This window comes from Onychostruthus taczanowskii, unplaced genomic scaffold (genome assembly GCF_017590055.1).
Source record: "Onychostruthus taczanowskii isolate IOZ18803 unplaced genomic scaffold, ASM1759005v1 scaffold29, whole genome shotgun sequence".
NCBI classification, from domain to species: Eukaryota; Metazoa; Chordata; class Aves; order Passeriformes; family Passeridae; genus Onychostruthus; species Onychostruthus taczanowskii.
Genome location: NW_024500239.1, coordinates 7,444,701 through 7,460,898, shown reverse-complemented (window position 1 = coordinate 7,460,898; position 16,198 = coordinate 7,444,701). Strand labels below are relative to the sequence as shown.

The 16,198-nt window shown below is 41.7% G+C and overlaps 2 protein-coding genes and 1 long non-coding RNA gene across 3 annotated transcripts; 1 reads left to right on the top strand and 2 right to left on the bottom strand.

Annotated features, from left to right (window-relative positions):
• Positions 1–2,303: 2,303 nt before the first annotated feature.
• Positions 2,304–8,171, bottom strand: TDP2 (tyrosyl-DNA phosphodiesterase 2). Its single transcript, XM_041408131.1, has 7 exons — positions 7,986–8,171; positions 7,823–7,911; positions 5,633–5,800; positions 4,889–4,980; positions 4,295–4,413; positions 3,753–3,923; positions 2,304–2,955 (listed from the first exon to the last, which is right to left on the bottom strand). The coding sequence occupies exons 1-7, from the start codon at positions 8,169–8,171 to the stop codon at positions 2,674–2,676; spliced, it is 1,107 nt and encodes a 368-aa protein (XP_041264065.1). The 3' UTR covers positions 2,304–2,673.
• Positions 8,172–8,210: 39 nt separating this feature from the next.
• On the top strand, positions 8,211–14,385 carry ACOT13 (acyl-CoA thioesterase 13). The gene is made up of 3 exons (XM_041408133.1): positions 8,211–8,338; positions 11,326–11,510; positions 13,683–14,385. The coding sequence occupies exons 1-3, from the start codon at positions 8,258–8,260 to the stop codon at positions 13,837–13,839; spliced, it is 423 nt and encodes a 140-aa protein (XP_041264067.1). The 5' UTR covers positions 8,211–8,257; the 3' UTR covers positions 13,840–14,385.
• On the bottom strand, positions 8,346–13,785 carry LOC121337800. Its single transcript, XR_005952945.1, has 3 exons — positions 13,658–13,785; positions 13,031–13,136; positions 8,346–10,724 (listed from the first exon to the last, which is right to left on the bottom strand). It is a non-coding gene; the product is annotated as an uncharacterized LOC121337800 (long non-coding RNA).
• Positions 14,386–16,198: the final 1,813 nt, after the last annotated feature.

Sequence of the window (16,198 nt, the reverse complement as noted above, 5' to 3'; positions counted from 1 at the left end):
TGTCTTCTTATAAAGTATTACCACTTTTGTAGTTCAAGAATGCTTTCAATGGATATATGCATAATTTCCTCATTTTAAAAGAATGACTAACCATTAATTGCACTGAATTGAGTCTTCCTCTTACCTACTGTTTATAATTATAAAAATGAATTGGCCCATACAAAATATTGTGTCTTTGCTCGCTCTTATGTCCCCCCCTCTCACTATCTATTCCAAAGGTTAGGAAAGCCTGCTGATCAAAGGAGGAATCAGCCAGTGCTAGAAACAGATCTGGAGTTTAGGCATCGAGATACGTCACACACTACTCTGAATGATTTTTTTTCCTGCTTTTTTTATCCCTGATTCCAAAACCTATTTCAGAACAACAAAAGTCAGCCTCTTTCACGTCTTCCAAAATAGTCCAGAAGGTGCAGCCACATAACCAAAAGCAGCCATAATACAGAAGACCACATAATCTGGTGTTTCTTGATGATGAAACACAAGTTTATTCTACTTTTCCTCTCTCAAACTCTTAGAAAAGTCAAACTGCCTTCACCTTCCCCACAAATCCTTTGGCTGGAACTACCAGGGAGGGGGAGGAGGTGTAAGCCCTGACAACAAACCCCATGACATTTCTTCAAAGGCTTAGTAAGGAACAAGATTGTCATGGAGAGAATCATGTGTGATCTGTGCCAGCCCCATTTTAAGCTCAGAAGGAAAAGCCTGGCAGTTGGAAAATCCTGGCAGTTGTACCTATTTTTCACTTTCTTACAGAACTATTTATTTTGGAATAGAAAGAAGAGATTATGGGCTCAACATGAGTTTTAAAATGTATCAGTGCTTTCTCCCTCCTTGTTTTTGCAGCTCAGTTATTATAAAATAATGGGATATGCTAAAAGCAATCAAGGATTGGACATCCTTCCAAAACAGGCTGTTCTCTTTCACCTTTAATAAAAGGAATTTGCTGTTTAAAGAAGTGAAAGAAGAACAGGAGATCTCTGCAGCTGATTTCTGTTCAGATGAATTAACATCCTGAGGCTTATTTGCTTGTTTAGTAAAGTCACCTGGGCCTCCTGCTGAATGAAAGGAAAACCACACCTACCTCAGGCCTCCCTGTTCCTGTGACAAGAGGAAAAGCTGGTTAACTTATTGAGGAGAGGTTTAGACTGTACATCAGGAAAGAGTGAAAGAGTGGCCAAACACTTTCACTGGCTGCAAACTACTGTTGGAGAGTGTGATAATGGGTAAGGTTGGAAAAGACCAGCAGCCATCTAGCTCCTGGATCAACCACAGTCAGTCCACTGGGGCACATTAGTAAGGAGTGAGTTTTGAATATCCCCATTGAGGGAAACTTCACCCCATCTCTGGGCAGCCTGATCCAGTGCTCAACCACATGCACAGTAAAGTTCTTCTTCATGTTCCAGTTGAACTTCCTGGAACTTCCTTCCTTGCATGTGTTTCCGAAACAAATTAAGTCCCCCAGACCAAGTCTGTTTTTCCCATGAGGATAATTGGGAAGTGTCTTTACCTCAACCTATGAGCTTTCCTGGTTTTTCTGGGTTTTTTTTTCTTATTTCTTCCTCCCACCTCACTGGGAAAGGGGAGTGAGAGAGTGGCTGGGAGGCAGACTGGCTGCCAGGTGGGACCAAGCCACCACAGTAGTGCAGCAAGCTATTTTTTAGCTTTGGGCTGAAGACCAAAGATAAACAACAACAACAACAAAAAGAATTTAGACTGTCAAACTCCATTCACGTCACTGACAGGTTATCTCTCCATGCCTGTGCACTCAACTTCACATCAGAAAGTTAGGAGGCTTTCCCTTTTAAATCAGCATTGCACATCTACAAAACAACAGCTTCTACGAGACTGATTACGCAGCTCTTAAGAGTAGGAAGGCCTGGTTGGTCTTCTGCAAAGTCAGCAAGACCTTGAGCTGTTCAGGCTTTGCCCAGCAGTTTATCAGAGCTCACTAAAACACAACACGTCTTAATCTGAACCTCATACCCAGGCTGATAAACACCAAGTAAGGTGTACACCATCCCAAGTGAACAACTTCCATGCTCTGCCTATATCATTTTCTTGTCAAATAGAAGGCGTATTTTTCTTCAATCTGTTCAACAGTAGTTCAGTTTCTACTTAAGAAACCCTTATTTTGTGAGAATCTAGTAATTCGTTCCTCAGCAACTCTACTGTCTTGCCTGAAGGGGCGTGTACATTCAATACAAACTTCAGAAGCTAACACAAAACATCCTACAAAAGACAAGGTCATAAAGGATAATGGGAATGGTTACAAAATAAACAATGAAGGCACAATAAAAGTAGTCTTAAAATACAAAAAAGCAACCTTTATTATGAGATCATGATACATGCCAAAATAAAAGTGTCTTTTAAATCACTGAGTGTGTTTATGAATTGTATTTACAGGTTTTTCCTGTCATTTTAAAACTAGAATTTGTTTGGTTTTGCAGATATTTTCAAAAATAAATATTATAAAACATAATTCAAGAAAAGATGCATACAATAGGCAAAGGGAAACCTGGCTTGAAACGAAGCCATTCCTGCAGAAGCCAGGAACAAAGAACATATTAGGGTTGAAAAGTTAAATATGCCCTTCCTTAAACTGAGATGGTAAAATTTTGTAAAAACAAGAATAAATCACCTAAAAACTGAAGATATGAGTATTTTTTTTCTTTTTTATAATATAACATCAAAATTACACAGAATGCCCCAGTGATCACTAGGAAATCTGCCACATTCTAGTTTTTCCAAACCAATTAAGTCCATGCTTCGTGGAACGAAATGCCCCCCTTCCACTGCAGGCCGAAAGTAAATACGGTCAAACCTCATCTTGCACTTGTAGGCTGCATTCAGGTTGGTGTTGGACTGGGTGTCCCAAGTGTAGCGGCAGTGCTGAGGTTTACCCAGAAACTCCCAGGCATCCTTAATGTTGTCAGGTAGATTTCCAAGTTTAGTAACCTGAACGTAGAAGGAGGGAAAAAATTCCACATGATAGTGAATTCATAAATTCTGCCTTCAAAAAATAGAACTGAGTTGTCACAGCATTGGATTTTTTTCCTGCAAACGTAAGTTGTTAAAAATCAGAGATCTTGGAGATGTTTCTAAACTATGGTATTTCTCCAGATACTCTGAAGTGCAACCATTTCCTGTAGCACTTTCTAAAACCAAAACATATCCCAAAATAAATGTTCAGCTCTGAAATGTTGAGGTATAGGGCCCAACACCATGTTTCCTAAACCAATGTCATTCCAGTTCACCACAACGGAATTTCACGATAGGAAAAGGTGAAACTCTTTACCTTCTAGTAATAATGCACAAATTTTCCTTTTAGTATCAGCAGCCAAAAACTACTTCTAATTTTGAATGTCTTGATTGCTGGGAATTAAGATCTATTTCTCCAGAGCACCCTTTTCTTTCACTGATTCTGAGAATTGGAGAGTAGAACAACTAAAGACCAGGTTCTTAAAATGAGATGATGTTTTTGAAGCCAAAACTTTCATCAAATTTGCCTGCACCAGCTCAGATACAAGTATTGTTATTAAAGCATTTTGTTATTCGGAAGGGGTCTCCATATATATCACCTCAGCCAAAACAATGCTTACTTCTACTTAGTCACAGTTCCACATCTTAAGAATAAGTGTTGACTATCTCTGTTCTGCCTAAGCAGGTAATTTCTCATCAAGACAACAGAAAAGCCTGAGAAGTTTTTGTCAAAATACCTTCTCTAGAGAGCAAAGTTGCTTATTTCTATTTACCTCGCTGTCTCTGAGGTTTGTATCCCCTCCAAATATAACAGTGGTGGACTTAGACTCTTTCTGCATTTCATTTAACACGATTTGCAGCTGTTTTATACGTTCCTTGGCGTGATCTTTAGTGCTCTCCAGATGAGAAGTCATAAGGCAAAGTTCAATACCAGATACGCTCACCTATGTGAGAAACAAAGAGGCAGTGTTACGATCCACATCATGGTAAGAAGCTCAAACACAAAATCTAATCACAAAGCAAATGACTGAATGTCAGAGCTCTGGTTAACATTAGTTTTACATTGAAGAAAATGGGCTTACAGAAGGATTTTAGTTTTGTTATCAGAGGTTATGAGACTAGAAAGCAAAGTATGGTAAGTAACTTGCATAAAAGATTTAAGTTTGTCAGGATCAAATGCAACTGGGTTTGTAGGCTTGAAGAAGTTTTTCTGCTCTTTGAGACTGTCATAGAGAAAAAGCCAATTCAGTGTTTCCTGGGATTTTCTGTTTGGAAGGCAGAAGTACAGCTGCTTAGTACATCCTGACTCACTCACATGCACAACTAAAAGGTTCCTCTTCATGGCAGTCGTTGGAAAAGGTATTATGGCATGTTTCAGCAGCTTCACTCTCGATTTCTTTAACATTACAGCAGTGAAATACTCATCTACGTTACCTACAGAGAACCAAGCAAAGAAATGTTTGAGGACATCTTCTGCTGAGCCACAGCAGAACTGCCATAAAGCAGTTAAGGTTCTGAAAGAGACCTTTTTACCACAACCTGCGAGAATATGTAGAGTTTTAAGTCACTAGTGAAAAGTTGCATAATAATGGTCTGAATTTTCCAGATTTTTTAAATGCAAATACCTAAAAAAATTACTTATCTGTGGTACTTTTTTATTACCCTTGCTACCAACCTTTCAAAATGCAGACATAAATACAAAGGAAAATGCCAGGAAAACAAGCTTTTCACATGCACAATTTGCATCAAGCTACATGCTGATACCAAAACACAGAAACATCGAGTGCTTCCTTCTTGACTTTACTCTTTATATACTTCAAAATGGTTGGAGGTTTTGGCAAGAGAAACAGAATAAACCCAACCTTTGTTTTCTGATTTTTGTCTTTAGCACCTGAGGGTATTTTCTTACCTGGAATAATAGTGTAATTGCTTGCTTTCATCTGGAGAAGAGGGAGATGTGGTGGGATGACCTCCTGTAAAAACACAACATCTGGACTGTATCTGAAATCAGCAAGGCAAGAAAAATTGCAATTAATTACTGAGAAGTAGTACTGCAACACTCTGATGCCAAATGGAACAAAGTCAGGGATTTCAGGTGCACCTTGCTCTCACTTTCCTAGGTTTTGTAAGAATCTGCTCTTTAAAAAAGAAAAAGCTATCTGCATTGTATTTAGCAGCACATAGACACCACCATTACTAAAAGGGAGGAAACAATTGTTATTATGAACATGAAAACAACATGGTAATAAAATGCATGACTTCCTTCTACCACGACCTTGCAGGTATAAGTTGAGGAATTTAACTTCAGCTGCTGCAAAGTAGCTTTGGGACATGTTTTCCAGAAGATTCTCATGTACAGGATGTTATGAGCTGTGTTTGTGATGTATGATTGCAACCTGAACAATATTGCTCATTATTAGACTTTTGAAGTAGCTATCTCAAAACATCTAACCTCTGGGATGCTGCATAGGTTCACACCTTTTAGTCAGTATAGCAACTCTCAGCTATTTAGGACTTATAGGGTGATTGATCTGTTTCATCTAACATAAAGATAATTGGGACATGAAGATTCGTAAATTCTTAAATCAAGAAGCCTTTTTATTTTTCTGTTGAATCCAGGCACCTGACAATACAAAGAGCAGGTTGTACTTACAATGCCAGGTATGTACAGATTCCTCTAGCTCGATCGTTCACATTTCCTAGATCCAGCCCATCGATGTTCCAGGTGATCAGCGAGAAGTTGCTGTCATCTTCTTTTTGCTGTGAGTCTTCACTGTTGACACCAGCAGTACTTGTAGTTGCATCTCCAGTGAGGTCAATGCTGAAGAGAAAGTGCATTTGTTTGTTAACATGCATAATACTAACCTATCTGTGATTGCCTCACTTATCTCCTAAAGCATGTATGGATCTCAACATCGTTTAAAAGCGCAATAGCTAAAACATACAGACCCCAGTCGTACAGAGCTGTGGCACACAGGTGAAGTAAGTGGTTTTTTCTCCACCTTATGGATAGAAGATAACACTTACCATTCTGATGTAAGCTAATCAGATGGCAATCAACAAAATCCAAAGCACTTGAATAGTTCAACTCTTTCCCCACAATCCCACTCTTTCCCTATGTACTTCAGGAACAGGCTGCTTCCAAAGTGGACTCCCCAAGGGGTCACAAGTCCTGCCAGCAAACCTGTTCCAACACAGGCTCCTCTGTCCAGGTGCCCACAGGTCCTGCCAGGACCCTGCTCCAGCGTGGGCTTCCCATGGGATCAGCCTTCTTCAGGCACCCAGCTGCCGCAGTGGTGAGTCCTCCCCGGGCTGCAGGTGGATCTCTGTTCCACTGTGGTCCTCCACTGGGCTTGCAGGAGCACGGCTGCCTCACCATGCTCTGCACATGGGGAATCTGTTCCTGCACCCGGATCACCTCCTGCCCTTCCTTCTTCACTGACCCTTGGTGTCTGCAGGGCTGTTTTCAGTTCTCTCTTCTGCTGCAGATGCTGTGCTGCTGCAACTTAACCTTAAGTACATTATCCCAGAGGCGCTACCACCATGGCTGATGGGCACAGCATTGTTCCACAGCAGGTCTGCCTTGAAGCCAGCTGCCCTTGGCTCTGTCAGACACACAGGAAGCTTCTGGCAGCTTCTCACAGGAGCCATACCTGTAGCCCTCACTACCAAAACCTTGCCAAGCAAACCTGGTCAGAATAATGTTGATAACACACTGATGTTTTTGTTGTTGCTAACCAGTGCCTACCTCAAGACAAGGGCTTTTCAGCTTCCCACGCTCTGCCAGGTGCATAAGAAGCTGGGAAGAAACATGACGAGGTGAGCTGACTTGAACTGGCAAAAGGGATATTCCATACCATAGATCATCATGTTCAGTGAATGAACTTGGAGGGAATTGGTCAGGAGGAGCCAACTGCTGCTTCGAGATGGGCTAGGCATCAGTCAGTGGGTGGTGAGCAACTGTACCGTGCATCACTTATCTTTCTTGGCTTCCATCTCTCTCTCTCTTTTTGTTATCTCAAATTTCATGACAATTAATTTTATCTTATTATCATTAATTTTATTTCTGCTGTAAAACTGTTTTTAGCTCAACCCATGGGTTTGATCTTTTTTTTCAATTCTCTTTCCTACTCCACTGAGAGGGTGGTGGTAAGTCAGGGTGTCTGAGTGAGTGGGTGCATACTACTTGGTTGCTATCTGCAGTTAAACCATAGCACACAGGAATCTGGAAAAGTTCAATTCCATGTGCAGATCAATGCACTCAATACATTCTCCAGATGCGCTGTGAGATGGTGTATGTAAAACACAGATCTTGCATCTTAACTTTCACAGGTACATTTAACAAGGTGTGCATGTACGTGCCAATTTTATTTATAGAAATAAAAATTTTCATGCACCTGGTATAATACAAATACGCATAATTTACACATATACAAATGTGTGTATGGTAAAATCTGCATACATATCGCTGCACAACACAGGGCAATGAAAAGAAAATGTCTATGCCTATACCTTCTCCAAAACGTTCACAATCCACCAGTCCAGAGGGCCCACAGAGGGAAAATACAGCCTGTGAGCCTCTCCATGGGAGAGAAACGTAGGGAAAGGACGAGAACGGGAGCAGAAAAGGAACAGGAACCACGCACCTCGCTACACCTCAGCGGAGGTGCGATGCCCGGCGGGAGGGGAGCGCTGCTCCCCAAGTTACCCTCGGCCCGGCGATGGCTCTCCCCGGCTGTGGGGGCCCCAGCGCCCTCCTGCCGAGGGGCACCTGCCTCCCCCCGGGGAGGCTCCGCTCCCCGACCCCCTCCTCCTGCCACATCCCCCCGTCCCTGTCACCTACCAGCCGCCGGTGTCCGCGCAGGCCGGGGCCGCCCCGCCCGCCGCTGCCTCCGCGTCCCGCGGCGGGTCGAAGTAGGCGTTCAGCGCCCTCTGAAACACAGGGGCGGCTGGCAGGGAGGGGCCGCCGCCGGGCAGCCCCGCGGCCCCGCCGGCCCCGGCCGTACCTCCATGTGCCAGTCGCTGGCGGCCAAGAAGCGGCGAGCCACGGCCTCGTCGCTGCTGGTGATGGTGGAGAACTCGGAGCACAGCACCTTCCTCCGCTTGGCGACGTGCAGCGCCTCCTCATCCTCCTGCTCCGCCTTGTGCTCCACCGGCGGCAGGCTCGGCGCCGCCTCGGCCCGCTCCTCCATGGCTGCGGCGGAAGGCGGCGACAGGCACCGCCCGCCGGGGTTGCCGTTCCGGGGCGCGGGCGGGCGGCGGTCAGCGGGGCGGCAGCATGGGGTTCACGGCGGAGAGCCTGAAGGAGGCCATGAAGTACATGCTGGAGTCGAAGGGCTTCGACCGGGTGCTCCGCAAGGTACGGGCGCTTGGAGGGCAGGGCTCCGGGAGCGCGGCCCCGCCGGGACAGCTCGTTTCTCCGGCCTCCTGTCCCCTCCCGGAATAACCGGCTGAACCGGGATCAGGGCGTCATGCTGCGGGCACGGCAGGAGCCCGGTGGTGCAGGCTCGCCGGTGTTTCCCCGCATTCCAGGCCGCGCACCCTGGCGTGTGGCCGTGCTGCTAACATGGGGTAGAAAACAATTGTTATAATAATTACCCAATTGTTGTTCAGTAACTCTCGTTAAACACTCCAGCTGCCTTCCAGCAGCTCCTGAAGGTGGTTGTACTGAATAACCTTCAGGAGTCATTCAGCAGGTGGCATTCTTTCCTTCCTACGTACGTGCGAAGCCACTAACTTCCAGGACCAGGAAATTGTAAAGTTAACTCTTCCCTGTTTAAAATTAGAAAGATGCCTCGTTATGACATCTCCTGAGCCTGAAGTCAGGCTGAAAGCACAACGCACACCCCCCAGTGCTCTCTGCATTTCTTCTACACAAGGCTGTACACTATAACTTCACTGCACATTCTGGTGTAAGGAAATGTAATTGACACTGCACTGGTAGTGCTGCAGTGTCATGTTACGTTATGCTAAAAAAAAGTTGAAGCTACTGTTAATTTACACTACAACTTGTGTAGAATGCAGTAGCATAGCTGCTGTGTAGGAAAGTTCTTGTTCTAGAAGCAGTTTCAGTGTTCTCATTAAATTTTCCCTTTAGTTTTTATTTGGTTGTGTAACTGTGACATGGAGTGATGGAGTAAATATATCTAAGAAAATCAGCCATGTAAAAATCAATATGCTTTGCATTGTAGAGCAGCAAATGTTATAATGGAAGCAGTGCTTTTGTTGACAGCTCCATGATCTGGTACACTTAATAAAAATCAACTGTTTGTAAAATAATTCTTGCAGTCACGTTTTTCCAAGACATGTTAGTGAGTATAAAGTTTTTAAAAAATGTATAAAGCTTTAAGAAGATAATTTATATATTTATAGAGTCCATTTAATTCTTAGTCACCACTTCACTTTATAGCTGATTCACTGATAGCTTTACGCTCCTTTTAAATCCTGGTAAGTGGTGAGCAAATATTAGCATTTCAGTTTGTAAAGGTAACTGCCTGGAAGTGAACCTTGGGAGACAGGCTTCCAGTCTGGAATACTTTCAGATGTTTCCTGCAACCTTCTGGAATTAGGGTGCTAGGAATCTGATTATAATAATAATAAAAAAAGTATAGTTTGAATTAAAAGTAACTGCTGCTTTTCTGGGAGATACCTGAAATCTCTCTTACCATAAGTAAATGACTCAAGCTTTTTCTTATCCTGGAGAAGACACATTTAGTCTGAAACCTTTCACCTCAATCCTCAGACTTAGTTTCTGGTGTAACTCCAATGTGGTATCTACCCAGGGTTTAATGACTGTGTGTTTAAAGCCTGGAAGCTGAAGCAATGTGCTGTTCCCTGAGGCAGACGCGTGGGAGGACAAGCACAGCAGGGCTGGGAGAAGCACAGAGCAGCAGCTCTAGCTGAGTAGGTCCTGGAAGCGTTCAAGTACTGAACTATTTTTGTCAAGGAGAGCAGGCATGTAGTGCCAGATCAGAGCAATGACAAATGGGAGCAGATGCTTTGCTCACCTCGCTGGTGGGGTGGAGCACCAGTCCCTGACAGGAGAGGAAGCCGTCTGCTCCCAGTGCTGGGCATCAGTAAAGCCCTCCTTAGAAATTCTGTCAGAAGCTCAGGCCTCCAGTGCAGTGCAGCATGCCTGATTTAGGGCTTGGGGTTTTCATTGATACAAGTGCTATTTCTACATTAGGATGTTGCCTCAGTAATTTCCTCTCTGTGTAATACCATTTTTTTTTCCATTAGAAGACTGCACTTACATCATCATTGATCTTGCTTTGTCTGCAAAACTTGGATAAACTCTGGTTTATCAGAAAGGGTGAAACTCAGCTCTTAAATTGCATTATAAATAAGGAATTATGAAACTGGAAACATATCAACCTTATACCTTTTAAGATCAAAAAATATTTAAGCTTAGCTGGTAACAGAATGGAAACATTCAGGTTTGAAAAAGCCCTTGTAAAAAACCTGAAAATTAGTAGGAAGAAATAAATATGTCCACATTTCACTTTTAATAGTCTAAAGGCACTTCAAAGTCTTAGTTATACATGTAAATATATGTGGAACTTACCCCAGTTTTGCATCTGCTTTCAGATTTGGAATATAGTGCTACCGACTGAAGAAATTTAAACAGAGATTTTCAAATACTGAATTGCAGTAACTTCTTGGTGTCAAAATTACTTCTTTTGTTGGTTACAGGGGGAAGCATGGTATCATAGGTGAGCTGTAATTCTGGATTTACCACCTGTGGGCTGGAATGAAATTGTATATGCAATAATGATGCTGTAACACTGTGATACAGCCTTGGATACTTCTAGTCATGAATATGAATTTCCAGTCAGAGGCCAATCTGATTAGTATTTCCAATGCTCGTTTCAAAATACTGATTTTTATTGAGGTTGCACTTATATAATGGTTAATGAATTACTGGTGGTCTCATTTCCATTTTCTGAGCTAACAAATATGCCTTCACAACTATGGCAGACACAGATACTTAGAGCAGTTTTGTGTTCTCTCTAATCTGGTCTTTCACTCACAGCTTAATGCAAAAGGAAAACTGAAGACAGTTTCCTCCTAAGGAATTCCTGACAGCACAGCACCTATTGAAGTTCTGTTAAGCTGTCAGTTTAAATATTTGTCTGCATTAGGAGTACAGATTTTTCTAAGGCAACAGTCTTCTGCTCAAAATCTATGGAAATATCTAACAGGACAGTTGAATTACACTATTTTCCATCTTTTAATTTGTCTCATGAGTCCAGAGTCAGAAAAAATTTACTTTCAATTTGATTGAGGGCAGTATTAGGTGTTGGTACTACTGTCACTAAGCTTTTTATTCCTTTTTTGTTTATACAGATGAAACTTCAATCTGCAACTCCTGGAAAAGTTGTTTGTGAAATGAAAGTGGAGGAGGAGCATACAAACAGAGGTGGCACATTACACGGAGGTTTGACAGCCACCCTTGTGGATGTGGTGTCAACAGCAGCATTGCTGTACACAGAAAGAGCAGCGCCTGGGGTCAGCGTGGACATGAACATCACGTAGGTATCGTCCACTGTGGTACCAAAACATACTCACTTTTCTTCCCCTATTGACTCCATTGTACATCTTTTCTGTGCTGTGGCACTCACTAAAAATGGGTATTTTCTTTGGTTCCTGAAGTCCTGTTTCGATAAATTAAAGGGGTTGCATGTGTGTTTTTGGAGAGTGCCATTTGATTTCAATTTTGATTTAGACCTTTTTAAGATTTTATTTGTTACATGTGTTTACAAGACAGCGTCCATTCCTTCATAGAATGTAAAGGTATGTTGATATGCCAGCAATTTGACTCCTAAGAAATTGGTTTGGTTTCAGTTTTTGCTTGTGCAGTAGTTTAATGTCTCCTCAAAATCTAAACTCTAGGGTAAGCAGTTTTCTGTAATCCCTTTTTTAGTATAATTCCATAAACCAGAGAAAAGTATTAAAGCAGAAAGAGTTTACCTTTGTTGTGTATAGAGGGTGAATTACAGATTGAATCAGAATTTCTCAGTGGAAGAAGAATCCTTTGCTCTAGGTTATTTTAAGGTGTTTTTTTTTTTTTTTACTGAGAATAGTTCTTCCTGTAATGGAGATTCAAAGCACGGTGTCTTAAAAAAACAATTGTTCTGAAACTTTCTTTGATCATGCTTGTCAGCTTTGCTTCATTACTTTTAATGAAGACATTATGACCAATTGGAACTAAAGTAATCCTCCTTGGAATAACTAACAGAGCATTAAAAATGTTAGAAAAGTAACCCCTCATCAAAACTGCCTTAAAAAAAAAAAAAAGAAAAAAAAGAAATCTTTAAAAGTGTGTGGGGGGGTGATCTGTATCTTTACCAGGTTCCCTCCTTTCTCTCCCAGCGCCTTCTGATTTCTCCACTAGGCAGATGGGGGATTAAGCATCTATTTAAGTTTCATCTACCACTGTGATGACTAGGATCTTACTGGAAATTAAAACCTAAAATTCTCCTGTCGTTATGGGTTTTTTTCCTGTAGTAGTATAACAAGAGGCCAACATCTGAATTATTGACACTATCAGTTATGTTCACCCAATTACATAAGGGCTGAAATCTGAAGAAAGTGCTGTCTCTGGAGGTGATCCAAAATTACCTTTAAGCAATGTTACATGAAGCAATATTAATACCTTTTTTTAACTTGGACTACTGCATTCATTGAACAAGTGAGATTGGATATCAAATATTGTTATAAGAACTTTTTTCCTTTTTGGGAAGGAGCTTTTTAAAAAGTTGTCATGAGGAAGCTATTTCAGTAATGGAAAGAACAGAGAGAAACAGAGAAAATTTTTTTTGGTAACCACAAGAGGATCAGCAGTAGCTTCTGGAAATGAGACAAGGCTGAAATCCTGCCCTTGTCAAGCAATGGAGCTGGTGCTACATCAGCGTTAGGCGTCACTGACATTCTTGTGACATGGCGTCGTGTATAAAAATGGACTCATTGATGAAATTTATCTCAACAAGATTAACATCCAGCAATTCTTCATTTTCCTCTACACTCCAACATTTGAATATTGTTCCCTTACCTCAGATCATGGTTAGATCACGTTCCTCCTAATTCGTTCCAGGGGAATTCTTTGTGCAGAAATTTCTTCCTATTCCCCAAACAGCATGTTTTAAAAGCACACCCTGCTGCTCATGTAAATAAAACAAAGAGTTTTCTAATGAAATGGAAACAACATTTGAGGGCTGCCCAGATTTTCATGACTTTCCTCTAATCAGGGTATGGGAACAGTTAACCTATGCTTACAGTTCCATACAGAAATGACCTTCTGGAGCCTTTGTGACAGTGACATTTTGCAGCTGAAGCAGCCAGACTAGTTTAGAAAGGCTGTAGGAAGCCAGCAGTGGTTGGAATAGGACTTGGAGCTGAACTTTTAACTGAAGCCTTGGATACTTCATTGTTTCTGTTCCAAAACAGACTTTTGCTCAGAACGAAGCAAATGGGTTTTTTTCTAGCCTCCATTTTGTCAGAGAACTCTTACACTTACTTACCACTGCCAGTAGTTAGAGGAGCTCAAATCCATTAAGTGGGGGTTTGCAAGTAGGCAGGCAGAGAGAGATCTGGCTTTATTACCCACTCCTACTAATTCCTTCATGATAACGTAAAATGCAGGAACTTTCTTGGATTTATCCTCTGTACAGTTGCTTACCTGTTCCTTTTTTTCTTCCTTGAAGATACACTTCTGCTGCTAAGATTGGAGAAGAGATACTGATTACAGCTCAAATTTTGAAGCAAGGAAAAACTCTTGCATTTGCCACTGTGGATTTAACAAATAAGGCTACAGGAAAGTTAATTGCACAAGGTAGACATACAAAGTTCATAGGAAATTAATATGAAAAAGTATTTTAAATAACAATGTTGGACTTCAGAATCTTCAGAATCCCATTTAGAATTATTTTCTCACTTATGCAATATCATCTGCACAAAGTTGTGATAGTCTCTATCAAGTGAATTTGTCTCACTTCTATAATAAGCGAACAGATTTCTTAATTACCACCAGTATTGCTACAAGCCTAGGTTTGGGATGAACAACAGAGTGCGACGACATAGGGAAGCATCTGGCTTTTTTTGGTCAAGATAGCAGAAGGGAAGAGCCTTTGGACCAGCGATATGGTTAACCAGCATGACAGCATTTTAAGAGATCTGCTTTCTACCTGTGGTGTCATGTGACAAAGCAACCCTGTCTTCAGGCCTGTCACTGTCACACTCAAACACCACTAGAAGTGCTTCCAAACTGTACTTGTTCCCTGAGATGGTAGTACAGAGTTCTGTAACATCGTCCAGAACTGGTTTGAAAGTGTAAAGCAGGCTAATGTGAAATGTAATTTACTGATGCTGTAATAAATTAAAAAGTATCAATAAAGCTTTCTGAAACTACCTTTTTAAAGACTGTTTCATAGTTTTGTAGCCTCTTTGCGCTAAGTAAAAGCTTGTCAGCATGGAATAGTTGAGAGAGGGTGTGGTGGAACCCTTGTACAGAAATTCACCCAAGATGTCATCATCTCCCTCTGATCCTGGAACATGAAAATAATTATATCATGTAGGCTTTTTAGCTCTCCCTAGCTGAGGTTGTGGTTATATTTGTTTAAAATCCATCAGCTGCTTGTTACAGATGTAAAAAAGTAATTTTGGTGAGCTTTCATTCAGGCTAAGGCTGTAGATTATCTGACCTGGGATGAATGTGGTAGAGTTAAGCTGCTGTTCATCAGCTGAAGCCTGGTCTCCTCTTGCAGTGTTGTGGACAGGCTTAACTGCTTTCTTCAAACTGTTGACAAATGATCCATGGCAAGGTTATCAGGCTGTAATAAGAACAGCAATGCTACATATGCAGTGCATGTTTTTCTCCTCTAGCAAAAAACTGATCTACACTGGTAAAGGGCATGTGTAAGTCCTTTTTGTTGTGGAAGTTGAGTCATTGCCTTCAGTCATTTGAGTTTTGTGATGACCAGTTAAGGTTTTCTTCTGTGTATTCCTAAATCTAAAGAAGTAATTTTTAGTAAATTAGGCGACCTGCTCATGCAGACTGATTTTCAATATAAACTTGTACAAGTTTTCTAATGTGTCATTAATCTTTCCAAAATGACTTTTAAACAACTAATTTGAGCAGATAACTAACCCTTCAGTGGAAGTTCTCTGAAACGCTATCTGCAGGGGGCTCAGGCTACCAGCATGTATTTTTGCTGCAAGTTTAGAAGAGTTTTTCATGGTATATACATTCTCAGAAAAGCTTGTCCTCTGGGGCTGCCTCAGATGCAAACAGGACTTACATGCCTGTAGCTAGCTGAACTTTTAATAGTAGCATCCTCTCTTTAGCAGTGCGTTCATGATTGATTTTCCCCCAGTACTTGCACTCACTCATACTCAGAAATCAACCCTGAATCCCATTTAAAGAAACACAGTGCTTTGATGAAACAGTTCTGCAAAGGTGCTTACTGCAGCAGTAACCTTTTTTAAGTCTTTGCTCATCAGAGCTAGATGCTGCACTGTACGACACTCTCATGTCACAGCTCCCTCAGCCTGAAGCACTGTTACGAATCTTAAGAATCTCCAGTTCCTTCTGCGATTACTTGCATGAGCAGAGAGGATCTGTCGAAGCAACTGGATGCACTTACTCACTTTGGCAATTGCTGCGCTGGTTATCTTCCTATTAACATGTTCTGGCATCTCCAGTTACATTTTGTCATTCTTAATTTTACCAGTTTCCTTACGTGGTTACTCATGTAGCAGAGTCCAAGAGGATAGTTAAAACCACTCCCCTCCAATTGCTATAAACCAGTTCCCCTCACTGGAACACAAGAGTGATTTTGACTATTACCTGAAATAAAAGGCAGAATGAAGGGTGAGAATGAAGGAGGTGCCAAAAAATTGAGAACACTCAGCTGTATGTTCTGGGGCCACTGTGTCCTTGTGTAACTGTCCCACTGCAACTTAACACGACTTCCCTCAATCAGCACTGGCTGCCTCAGGAACTTGTCAGAGTTAAGTGGTCCCATTCTATCACTTAACATTCATCATATCTCCATAATTACAACTGAAAAGCATCCAGGCCAATTGAGAGTGGCAAACCTCAACACGGAAGCAGCAGTATCCTCCTGTTCCCATTCAAGCCTGGCAAGGACTGTTTCAGGCTGAGAGGGAAAGAGAAATAAACCTTCCTGAAATAACAGTGAATTCTCTTCTCCCTTACAAT

What these genes read in the sequence shown, in the direction of transcription:
- TDP2 (XM_041408131.1), bottom strand. Translation starts at nt 8,171, where the DNA reads ATGGAGGAGCGGGCCGAGGCGGCGCCGAGCCTGCCGCCGGTGGAGCAC. An exon ending in TGCGCGGACACCGGCGGCTG is followed by an intron (nt 5,801 to 7,822) that starts GTAGGTGACAGG and finishes CTTTCTCTTCAG; the next exon opens with CATTGACCTCACTGGAGATG. An exon ending in GGAACCTTTTAGTTGTGCAT is followed by an intron (nt 3,924 to 4,294) that starts GTGAGTGAGTCA and finishes TTTCTCACATAG; the next exon opens with GTGAGCGTATCTGGTATTGA.
- ACOT13 (XM_041408133.1), top strand. Translation starts at nt 8,258, where the DNA reads ATGGGGTTCACGGCGGAGAGCCTGAAGGAGGCCATGAAGTACATGCTG. An exon ending in TCGACCGGGTGCTCCGCAAG is followed by an intron (nt 8,339 to 11,325) that starts GTACGGGCGCTT and finishes TTGTTTATACAG; the next exon opens with ATGAAACTTCAATCTGCAAC. An exon ending in AGCGTGGACATGAACATCAC is followed by an intron (nt 11,511 to 13,682) that starts GTAGGTATCGTC and finishes TCTTCCTTGAAG; the next exon opens with ATACACTTCTGCTGCTAAGA.